The sequence below is a fragment of the Manacus vitellinus genome, unplaced genomic scaffold (genome assembly GCF_001715985.3).
Source record: "Manacus vitellinus isolate BGI_N305 unplaced genomic scaffold, ASM171598v3 scaffold_55_pilon, whole genome shotgun sequence".
Lineage (NCBI taxonomy): Eukaryota > Metazoa > Chordata > Aves > Passeriformes > Pipridae > Manacus > Manacus vitellinus.
In genome coordinates this window covers 3,110,575-3,123,159 of record NW_021940651.1, presented here as the reverse complement: position 1 = coordinate 3,123,159, position 12,585 = coordinate 3,110,575, and the positions used below count along the sequence as shown (strand labels likewise).

The 12,585-nt window shown below is 37.9% G+C and overlaps 1 protein-coding gene across 2 annotated transcripts in view; it reads left to right on the top strand.

The window, feature by feature from the left end:
- Positions 1-12,585, top strand: part of SALL3 (spalt like transcription factor 3) — a 32,438-nt gene that overhangs the window by 1,562 nt on the left and 18,291 nt on the right. Inside the window, exons 1-4 of one of the 2 annotated variants that reach the window (XM_018081702.3) lie at positions 1-1,016; positions 1,233-1,573; positions 2,571-2,825; positions 7,165-7,245. The exon at positions 1-1,016 is cut by the window's left edge and continues 1,562 nt beyond it. In XM_018081702.3, coding sequence (XP_017937191.2) covers positions 1-1,016; positions 1,233-1,573; positions 2,571-2,825; positions 7,165-7,203 — 1,651 coding nt within the window. In that variant the 3' untranslated portion in view covers positions 7,204-7,245. Of the gene's footprint in view, positions 1,017-1,232; positions 1,574-2,570; positions 2,826-7,164; positions 7,681-12,585 lie in introns of those variants that run through there. The other variant, XM_018081701.3, reaches the window with a different exon arrangement.

Below are 12,585 nucleotides of genomic sequence, written 5' to 3'. Positions count from 1 at the left end.
CCAGTTTAAGGCAAAGTTTCCATTTGGTGGTCTGCTAGACTCTATGCAAACGTCAGAAACCTCAAAACTACAACAGCTAGTGGAGAACATTGATAAGAAGATGACAGATCCAAATCAATGCGTCATTTGTCACCGTGTGCTTAGTTGTCAGAGTGCTCTCAAGATGCATTACAGAACACATACAGGAGAAAGACCATTTAAATGCAAAATTTGTGGACGTGCCTTTACTACAAAAGGCAATCTAAAAACACATTTTGGAGTTCATCGAGCGAAGCCACCACTTAGAGTACAGCACTCGTGTCCCATTTGTCAGAAGAAATTTACAAATGCGGTTGTTCTTCAGCAGCACATTCGTATGCATATGGGTGGGCAAATTCCAAACACGCCACTACCAGAGGGCTTCCAGGACGCCATGGACTCAGAGCTTTCCTATGATGAAAAGAATGTTGACACACTGAGCAACTTCGATGATGACATTGATGAAAATTCTATGGAAGAGGACCCAGAACTAAAGGACACAGCTAGTGACTCATCCAAGCCCCTTATCTCTTACTCTGGGTCATGCCCTTCTTCACCACCTTCTGTGATCTCTAGTATTGCTGCTTTGGAGAATCAAATGAAAATGATTGATTCTGTCATGAACTGTCAGCAGCTGACCAGTTTAAAATCCATAGAAAATGGATCAGGGGAAAGTGACCATTTGAGCAATGACTCCTCATCTGCCGTTGGTGATCTCGAAAGCCAGAGTGCAGGCAGTCCTGCAATGTCAGAATCTTCTTCCTCCATGCAGGCTTTGTCTCCTGTAAATAGCAATAGTGAAAGTTTCAGATCAAAGTCCCCTGGTCTCAGTAACCAGGAAGAGCCACAAGAAATACAACTAAAGACAGAAAAACCAGACAGTCCACTGCCCACAACTGAAAATGGAGGCGCATTAGATCTGACATCCACCAACCCAGGAAGACCGGTCATCAAAGAGGAGGCTCCTTTTAGTCTGCTGTTCCTGAACAGAGAACGTGGTAAGTTTAAACGTACTGTTTGTAATATCTGTGGCAAGCCTTTTGCTTCTAAGAGTGCATTGGAAATTCACTACCGCAGCCATACTAAAGAACGTCCATTTGTTTGTACAGTCTGCAGTCGTGGGTGTTCCACTATGGGTAATTTAAAACAGCACTTACTGACGCACAAATTAAAAGAGCTGCCTTCTCAGTTATTTGAACCCAACTTTACTCTAGGTCCCAGCCAAAGTACTCCTAGCCTGGTCACCAGTACAGCACCTACCATGATCAAAATGGAAGTGAATGGTCACAGCAAGCCGATCTCTTTGGGTGAGGTTCCCTCGCTTCCAGCTGGAATCCAGGTTCCTGCTGCACCACAGACAGTGATGAGTCCGGGGATCACCCCTATGCTGGCACCCCCCCCTCGCCGGACTCCCAAGCAGCACAACTGTCAGTCGTGCGGGAAGACCTTCTCCTCAGCAAGTGCACTGCAGATACACGAGCGCACCCATACCGGTGAAAAACCGTTTGGTTGCACAATCTGTGGTAGAGCTTTTACCACAAAGGGGAATCTTAAGGTAAGAGGCCACATGAAACTGTAAAAGCTTGGGGAGGGGGGTTTAAGGCACTGCGCTTGAACTCAGCAGATCTTAATGCCTAGTGTTTGTCCCAAAGACAAGTGAGAAGGGAACTTCAAGGAAATGCTTGCTGTACAGTGGTGGTCATTATGCTTCCACTGTGTTGACGATAGGGACTGGAAAGCAGCTGTGCAGTGATGCGAACTTTAAAACTGGTTCCAGGTGTACATGCAGGCATGTTGTAGTTCTCCTGACAGATGTAATGGCACACCCATTCAGCTGATGGACACATTCTGGCAGTTCTTACGGACCATCAATGCAAAACAACCTCACTATAAACCAGAAACGGAGAGCTTGCTCAGCTCCTTGGGTGCCTCCCCAGTTTCTGTTTCCTATTCTGCTTTGCAGCCATTGCAGACTGGAAAGCGGTTTCTCACAGATTGACAGCAACTTACTATGGGACTGATGGCTCTTATTCCTGCAGGCTGGTTAACCATCAGGACACAGCCTGGGGAATATGTTTTTAAATGTCCTTTTTAAAAATATTAAATTTAGCAAAGTAATTTGTGCCTCTGACATGAGATAAAATACTATTAAAGTAGAACAAGATGAAAAAAAGGGGAAGGGCAGGAAAAAACACCCATCTCCTAGTACAAATAACGCCCTTGGTAATCTTCAGCATGTGAGGACTTCCAACTTGCATGTGAAATTGTCTAACCTAAGAGACTATGTACTCTTTAGTCTTGCAGCACGGTGTTTGTTTTCACTGAGAAGAAGCAAATGCACATTGAAAATCTACTACGGAACTGGGTTTTCTTTGTGTGGGCTGACTGGACTTTAGAATTGTGTCTTAACTGGAATTGATTTGTTTTCAATGCGAATTAAAAGGCATTTCTTTTAAAAAGCAAGTGCAACTGTAAGTAACATCATTTCAGGCCAGACACCTCTTCAGAATGTGCTAACTTGAGGGTGCTTCTTGTCCCTGTTTACTCTGCAGGTGCACATGGGGACTCACATGTGGAATAACGCCCCTGCACGCCGCGGCCGCCGCCTCTCTGTGGAAAACCCCATGGCTTTGCTTGGTGGCGATGCACTCAAGTTCTCCGAGATGTTCCAGAAGGATTTGGCAGCTCGGGCCATGAATGTTGACCCCAATTTTTGGAACCAATATGCTGCAGCTATCACTAACGGACTTGCTATGAAGAACAATGAGATTTCTGTCATACAGAACGGAGGCATTCCTCAGCTCCCAGTAAGTCTAGGCGGAGGCGCCATCCCACCTCTAAGTAACCTTACCGGTGGCATGGACAAATCTCGCACGGGCAGCAGCCCTCCCATTGTCAGTCTGGACAAAGCAAGTTCTGAAACGGGAGCCAGTCGTCCATTCACCAGATTTATTGAGGATAATAAAGAGATTGGCATAAATTAAAAGCATTCATTCTGAGTAACTGTTGGACCACTACTCTACACAACACTTGTCCTGTTCCATGTACAGCTTTTGAAGTTAAGCATTAGTTTCCTGACCTAAATGCATAGGTTCCCTTTAAAGTTTTACCCATAGCAGAAATACATAACTCTATGGCTGCTGAAAAGTTGTCTTGCAAGATCTGCATGGTACTTCTTTCAACAGTGAGTTTGACTGTTACTGAGAACTTTGAAACCTTTTAATTTAACAGAAAACAAACAAACCAGTCACAGGATAACTTCATTAGAAACAGAAAGAGGCTAGTCTATATCCACTTCGCTTCTTACAAAACTTACTATTACCTGAGAAAGGGGGGCTTCATTACAGCATTCTGTCACACTTATTTGCTGGTTTTGTTCAAATTAGTTAGAAACTTGGACTATGTTTTTAGGAATCTTAATCTTAAATAAGTGATTTAGTACCCCAATGCTGTGTATTATTACAGTATCCTTGTCTGTAGTATTTATAATGTTAAGATTATGCGGGTAACAGACAATATACTAGCCCCAAACTTAAATGAAGCTTTTGTACTGCAAAATACATCTGGCTATGTGATTTTTTTTTTTTAAGCAAGTTCTGTTTTACTATGAATAAGTGGTTTATTTCAATGCAGGCAAAATTGTGAAGTTTTATTGGGAAAGATAGCATGCTTTTCATGTGCAAGTACCTGTCAGTAACAAACCTTTTTTTATTTAAATATTTGTAGCTGCTATGTGGACAGTTGTTCTATTAAATGAAAAAATTGTAGTGTGGATTTTAGCTCAATGATTGGAAAACAAGTTACAGACAAACCTTAGCACCATAAATTATTCACAACATTATAAACAGTTGTGAGTAAATACTTTGTGTCATAAAAGCTGTACAATAAAAAGGTAATGTTTGTATAATGTGGTTGCAAACTCTTAATTTATACTATTGCACTTTTAGTATTTTGTACTAGGGAGGTTTGTCTATAATTTGAAACTGAACAAAAATGTAATCTATTTTATAAATAATACTTTGACGTAAGGAATAAGGAGGAGGACCCTGTTGCAGTTTCTTGTTTTCTAAGGTCAAACAATGAGAGATCTCTATTAATTAAGCAGAAAAGTTGCAGAGAACTGTCAGATCCTTAGGAAATATGGGGCCTGCCATTTCTTAAAAGGAAATGATTCTTTTAACTTTTCTACGAAGCCCACTTAAAAGCGTGACCGCCTCCGACAGAATTCTGATACAGTTATCTTAGGAGTGTGATATTAATACAAGTCTAGGATAGAGGAAGGAGAACATTGTGTAGGTTTAATTTTACTGTAATCTTTTCTGTCTTTTTCACACATAACCATGAGAAAGATACCAACTGCCTAATAATATTAGAACAAAATAAGAACTTTGAGGCAGCATGAGCAGTAGTAACATACAAATGTTCTGTATTTATTTCCAACTCTGTCTGATTATCTTTTCAGGTTTCTCCAAAGCACAATGTACTCTGATTAATCAAATATAATTTTATGTTGATTGCATTGTTGAAATGACACCAAGTAAACAAAGGGAATGGTTCCACTCATAAGTTAGGCTGGGGATGCTGAGGAGACTGGGGCTTAATCAAAACTTGAACAGTAAATGTTTTGTGTACTACCTCATTTTTGTGCATTACAAGCATGGTGGAGCTGACACTATGAACTTCCGTCCAGCAGAATTGCTTGAGGGACATTATGAGTAGCTGGGTAACAGCGCAAGGAGTTTTATGCCCCTGAAGAACGAATCAGACAGTGAGGTCTTCTCAGTTGATACTGAAAAATAGGACAATCTTTCTTATACAACAGAAACCGTTACTGTAAGAGGATGGACTATTTCTGCCATCACATAATGGAGTGAAAAGAGGTTCAAAGACTTAGCTGTTTGTTTCTATTGGAAATGAACAATGAACTCTACAGCTCCATTTTCTACAATGATGAGGTAGAGATATATAGATATATGTATCTCTCTACATAAGAAAAATTTTGTGTCTGTAACACCTCTACAATATAACATCATTTTTTGCCACAGTGTGTGGGTGGTTAGAGGTGTTTCCAAGCATAAAAAAAAAAACAAACAAAAAACAAACAAACTGAGGTGGCTTAATGTTGCTGGATTCAGCAATTGAATGTTTTTATTTATCTGTGTAATTTTTGGTGTGACTTTTTTTTTTTGTTAGTATTTGGTACCATCTAGTGTTATCTCTGTTCCCTAAAGGATGTGTATAACTTAAAAAAAAAAAAAAAGGAAAGAAAAAAAAAAGAGAAGAAAAAACAAAAAAGGAAAAAAAGAAAAAATCTGTAAAGTGTTGTAAATAAGATGGTTGATGATGGTACAGTAAGACTGACCCCATTTTGTATTCAGGGTTAGGCCATTCCTCTCTGCATGGTGAAGAGAGACACTATTTTTATACTGTGATACCATGTAGGGCTAGGAGCCTCCCTGAAACAGCTGGGAATTGTTACCTAGATCCAATATTTTTTATTATTAAATCTTGTTGGCTTGACACATCTACTGATTGAAATGGATGTCTTAGTCTAGGTTACTATTTTTGTCATATGGAATTGAATAAAATGCAGGATGTAATATTATTTCTGAATTGCGTTCCTTGATTATTCTAATAACAGAGCAAGATATGAGACTAAGGTCACTTGTGGTAGATTGGTGTCAATGACTTCTAATCATCGCATCTGAAACTCAGAATAAGGTCGACACCTTATATTCAAATGTTTTTCTAATTTATATTAACAGTGCAAAGGGATAGAATTATTAAAACCTCTTTTCCCATGAAAATAAATCGTTAGAGCATTTATCGCAAGACAGTAGAACAAAAAAAACCAAAACGACCAAAACAAAAAAAAAATATTTTGGAGTGGGGAAAACAGACTTTGGAAGGACTACTCTTTCAAATTAACTGCTTTCTGAACACTTATCGTGTATTCTCTACTGAAAAAGCCTCCTTTTCATCTGCCTAATATCCACAATATACTGCACAATAAAATCTGGGAGCAAATTTATCAGGAGCAGTTCAAATTCTAAAATAAAACAAAAAGGAAAAAAATTGACAACTCGCATCCGTTCATTCCAAATGACATAACCTGTACATTTAAACCTATGATTTTGTTTCATCTTTTTTTTCAAGACCCTAATTTCTCAAAGCATGTCTAACTTTAACCAAATTATTTTTTCACGTTGATTTAAATGAAAGTATTTACATTCTTAAGGTTAGGCATGTGATTAAGTATCTCCTGCAAAAAAAAGTTGTATGTTCAAGTAACCTTCAAGCTGTTATATTCCGATGTTGGATGCCTGTTGCATTTAAAACGGACAAAAGATAAATAAAAGAGAAAAATCTGTATTAATCATCTTTCAGTGGCCTTGTTATGAAGATACTGTGTTTTATAAGATGAACCCAAAGAAGGTATGAGTTCCCTCAGGTGACTCAACAGCAGTGATAGGTTTGTGCTTTTCTTCCTGCATCTACGTCCCTGAGCCTTGCTGAGAGAAAACATGATATGCAAAAGAGGAGGAAAGCAAAGGAGCACTGATAGTTACGGTTCTGTTCGAAACACGAGAGGAAAATTACCTGCTTTCCCCTCCTCCCCCCCCCAAAAACAGGATGAAAGCAGAATGGTATTATTTTTAAATATGTATGGGTTATTTATTTTTATTATAGGAACACATGAAGTAATAAAATGTGCTACACAGATAAAAATGGTCAAAGTCTGTTGAATTACAGATGTTTAAAAATAGAACCATGTAGGAATTCTGTATGTTTAGAAAAATTGCTGGTTATGATTTTTTGAGGGGTTATTTTACTACATGAAAATTCCAGCAAGGCTTTCAAACTCTTCAATTAAATTTTTCCCATGAGTTATTAAAAAGAGAGCATTTATGACAAATGATTGACATAACTAAATTTGTATCCATTTTTTTCCATTTTGTATATATTAGTCCTCAATATATTTTCTGTCCCTTTACCCGTTTTGTCCTTTCTCTCTTGGCAAATACTTTGTTTTTCAAAAGCTGCATTTGTACTGTATTTGTGTTGTCTTTAATTTACTTCTCTGCATGTACTCTGTCGTTTGGAAGATACTGTGTTTTATTTTTTCCTTTTTCTCTAATTCTGCAGAGGTCAAAAGAGCTGCCTGTTTTTTACGTCTTTGTGTAACACTAGCATAATGAATGATGAAGTCTTCAGTGATGTGATCAGGTATGTGCATAGCTCACAGGATTTGCTAATAAACATGCCATTCACACTCCATCCTCCAGATGAAGGCATGAAGTTTGTTAGTGTTGCTGGTCTAGGGCAGCTGCAGATGGACAGGAGGATGGAAATACTGATCCTAACTTCACTGTGCCTGCTTTTATACCACTGAAGCTCCATGGGCTTCAGCGGAGATACTCTAGGTTTATTCTGGTGCAAAAGGGACTGCTTCCAGGACCAGATGTCTTGCTTTACTTCACTTATTATCAAAACAATGGCTAGCTATACAGTCTATTTTAAAGTATGTCTAAGCAAAAACATTCTGGACTTTATTTTTAAAAAGAGGCAACTATACATAAAATATATATTTTAGTACATTCCACAGGATTATCCCAGTTTTAAAGGAGATCCTGAAAGCTGAATCTAAAGAAAAATATAGCTGTGTCCCTTAATATACAATTTGATGTCATCATACGAGTTATCAGTGTATTCACATAAATGAGTAAAAGAAGCTGTAATTTTTACTTAGAAGAATGGGAGACTCTTGCTATGACTCTGCTACACAAGGTTGGCACTTACAGGGAAATCCCTTCCCTTTGCAGATATTAAAGGTATCAGCAGATTTATGAAAAGGAAAATACATGTTTGTGCATGTTGCAACACCAGTGTATAGTATTTTATTTTTTCAAAGGGAGAATAATGTCTCAATTGACAAAGGGACAAATACAAAAGCCAACTGGCATAGTTTGAAGATGTGGGCAAGTCAGTAAATAGACTCAGATTTTGCTTGAGAATGAGATACTTCTGGGGCCTCTGGGAATCAGGGACCAAACTCTCCTTGCAGCTTCAGCTAGCACCTTGTAGTATCGGGATGAGTTGCCCTATCAGTAAGATGGGGTAACACTTTTGTACCTACCTCACGAGGGTGTTGTGAGGAATGGTTTTATGTTTGTACAATTTTTCAAAGAAGGAAAATGCTTGGTATTATCACTGATTTTAGAGAGTTTACAGTATATGTGCTATTATTTATTATTTGTACTCCAGTAGTATATATGAGATCAGTCAGAACTGAAAGGCCTTACCCTAAATGTTGTACACTCATCTAGCTGGGATTCATACAAAATTTTACTCAGTAACATTTTGCAAGGGAGATATTTCATTATCAGCTATCTATTTGATTACTATAGGGTTTAATTCAGTTATTTAAGTATTCAAACTGATTATCAGTTTTAGGTCATGGCAGAGAATTATTTGGTATCACATTTTGTTTTGAGCTTGTATTGATTTTCAGAAAAAGCGCACCAATTTTCTGTGGATAATCTAGATTCAAATCTTGCTATCAGTGGAATTCTACTGTACTTTTTGCTATTAAAGCTAAACATTAAAATACATGTGTGTGTATATATTATTATAGACCAATATATAATATATCTATATACCTATAAAAAGTGTATGTTTTAAATTTCTTTAGCTGCTTAGAATTTCTTTCAAACCATGTGTGGCATATTTTGCTCCAAGTGTTGCGCATTTCAGATTTAACTTAAACATTGTTTAATTTCAAAGGTAATGCTTACTATCATTGGGATGCTGAACAGAAAGTAATTTGTTTCCCAGATTGGTAAACTATAGTTAATATTTTGTACAGGTATCTGATTTACAGTACTGTGTTGAACAGCCTCTTTATCAACTGTTCATGTGCTAAATATATTAGCTCAGTTAATTCTATTGATACTCTTGACTGTTTTATTTGATTATACAGAAAGTTTTTGGTTTAGCTTTGTAAAAGTTGTCTTTAGTGATGTTAGTCTGGCTGATTTCACTCAGGCGCATCACGGAGTAAAGGTGTGAGTAATGGTGGGTGAATCTAGCCTAGAGAATGTCTCTTTTCTCTCTGCACATTACTGACATCTCTCCACCACCTCGTTCTGGTTACCAGCCTCTCTCGGGTGTTAATTTCACTCGTGGCTCAGCCAATTTTGTCCAACACTTGGCACTTTTTCTGCTACAGTGCACAGTTAATATGGGACCTATAGATATAGTAACATAAGTATTGTATTTAAGATAGGCTGGTGGTGGAGGGTGTAAGTGAACACCTATGCTGAAAGCCATATGCAGTTACCTGTTGTGTGCGGCAAATGTGCACATAAAAGGATGTGGTCATCAGGAGGTTTTTATCACTTTATACTCTCAATAATAGGCATGATATAGGAGGTTTCTGCTTTTTAAACAACCCTTGTAAGAACAGTTATGAACAGATACCTTAAACAGGGGAATATACCTTTTCAGGTAAGAGTTTTGCGGTCTTTTGATTGGGACTTGCCTTTTCTTCTGCCCATTTTCTATTAAATGACTTTTCCCAACATAGCCTTCTAGATCACTTCACAGTTAACATTTAGTCCTTCACCTGGGTTTTAATCTGCCATTATCCCATTCCAAACAGGCTTACTGAAACCAATGGGTTTTATACTAAGACATTAGCTAATGCATCTAATGGGTAGCAGAATTGATTTTCCTGTGCATTTTGGAAATGTTCTTAAAGAATATTCAGTTAAATCTTGAAACAGTTTCTCACGTTTCTTGTGTCATTGAATGTGACACCTATGCCAATATTTGGCAGCAATCTGGTCCAGTCTGTGGTACTTTCCCTTACACTGGGCAGCCCAGTGCTCCACAATTTACCCTAGATAAACTAATGACACATGCCAACCAGTATTACTCATTGAAAGAAATTTTTTTTTAGTATGTTATCAAGCATCTGATTGCAATAGCTGCAATTCCAGCCTCACAGAAGGTAGATTAAATGAGCCTGGTAGTCTCTGCAGCCTACATCTTACCTCTTCCCCAAACCCTACTATCTTCAGGAAGCAGTTTGCCATTGTTTCCCCTGTGATAATATATCTTCTCTTTCTTTTCTGCAAAGTAGTTCTGCTATGCTCATTTCTTTGGTTTCATTGTCTTCCTGTACATGACCATGTTCTTCACATGTTTTCTTTTAAGGTAGTGTTAGATTTGCCCAATTCACACATCGACCTTTGTATTATGTTGAGATTAATTTCTTTTATACTTTTGGGGCCAGGTCGTATTGTCACTACTTATATCTCCACCTAATTCCAATTAATTTCTCTCATTTCTGTGAGTAGAAGATACTGCACAATGAAGCGAAATTCAGCACCCTGAAACTTGGAAGAATTTTAAAATGTTTGTCCATCAGGGATTACTGCACACTCACATATTGAGCGTTCAGGTTTATTAACCTCAGCTTTTGGACTTTTTATACATATAACCAGTTCCACTCTTAGTTCCTTTATATCTGGAGATGTTTTTAGGCTGATCATGGTTTTCCATACTTTTTAAAAATAGCAGCATATTACTTTTCCCAAAAACCTGCATCATAGTAACATTTACTTAGTGGCTAATGTTTTCTATGCAACAAGTAAATTGTAATGAGTTATTAAATTTTGCTGTTATTTCAGTGGAACAATTCACATATAATGCCAAGATGGAAGTAAAGCTCAAATGAGTACAATAAGTAGCTTTTTCTTTCTGCCTTTATATCTCTAGTGCTAAATGGGAGAAAAATAACAAGATCTTTTACCACATGAAAAGCAACCAATATAGATATCATGACAATAGTGATGTTAAGGACAAACAGTACCAGAATTAAATACAACAGAAAATACAAGAATTTAAGATACTAGATTTTAAAAATATACGTAGTAAGGAAACAAAAACATACTTCTAGACAATGAACATTACCTAATTGTTAGTAGCTCCCTAATGAGCCTTATTTTTTTTCAAAGATTCATTTATCTGAAGTCAAGAGAAGCTGGGGAAGCCGAGCAGCGTGTCCCTGGGTTCAGCTTCTTGTTAGACTTTCTCATCAGCTCAGGAAATACTTATTCAAGCTCAGTTGTTAAGGTGGAGGAGGTCCTGAAACCAGAAATATCATCTAGTCAATTTTAGTGTGTGTGAATATCCCAAGCACATTTCCAGTTTATCCCTATTCCATGGTCTTAAAAAAAACTGGAATATTTTATTATTTCTAAAGCTTACCATAGGTCTCCAAAACAGGAAAGAAAATGACCCTTAGCACATCCTGATAATTGTGTCTGTGAAAGGATTAATCTCTTTTACTGAGCAGAGATATTCTAATTTCTGCAGATCACTCCTAATTTACACTGGTATGAGCAAAATCAAATAGCTATAGTGTCTGTATCATCCCTTTTTCATCAGAGCAAGGTACTTGTCTTTTTTGTTAACCATAATTTTTTCTGTTACAAGTCACAGTACATACTGGAACAAACGTAAGATAATCAAGATATATCTATATTTCTGTATGTAACAGACCCATTCCCAATCTGGAGGCCACCTGGCCCAGCAGAAGCTGCTTCCATACAATTTCAAATGCTTTCATTCTCTTGGAAAAGGATGGTTAAATCCAAAGGGAATATTAGGATTGGCCTTTGGTCCCACAATCCTGCTTGGATATTGAATGGGAGTGTGTCCCTCAGCCCATGTCAAAACTGCCCATGAAGATGTTGCTGGCTGATGGGGCAGTTCCTGGCCTCCTGCCCTGGCCATGGTCAGTTCAAGGAGACTGTCAAAGCCTACGAGGGCAAACATTTCTTTGGAGAGGAGTAAAATATACTTTTAGGTGGAGGCATCTTCTATCCTGCCTTTACGTAGCTAAAGTAACCAGAATTGACTCTATGACACCACTCCTTTCAGCATCTTTCTCTCTTTCCATTAGGAATTTGACCCATCTTACATGGTTTTGTAGTTCATGTCTCATGCTTCTGGAAATCTGGGCTTCTTCTACCAACTTTCATGTGTGAAAAGAGAATTGTTCCTTGTAGGTTTTCTGAGAGGGTTTTCCAGATCCTGTGAAGCTGCCAGAACATCTTTTAGCACATGTTTATTCATTATTTTCTCTGGGTTTATTAGCTAGCCCACTCTTGTTCCAGCATAAGAATATACACATGGTTATTCAGGAATAATATTTCCTGAATACTTGTGTAGACAGAGTAGTCCCTTAAGTAATGAGTTCAATTAGGCTAAGATACACTATGTAGCAATTCAATAACAAAAGTCCTGGGAGGTAGGGGGAGAAGAGGCTTGCCAATTGCTTACACACAGTATGCTGGATAACAACTAAAGACTCCGTGCTGTGGCATATTTGGCACATGCTGGCCTTCAGTTATGCCTAGCAACTCCCAAGGTTTGAGCAGTTCCTTACTAAGGTTTCAATCAAGGAAAAAAAAATAGCATGGTGTGCAAATTAGTAAGACAACAGGCTCCATTTGAAATCTCTGGGGATGTTCAGTCTTACAGAATACCAGCATCCAA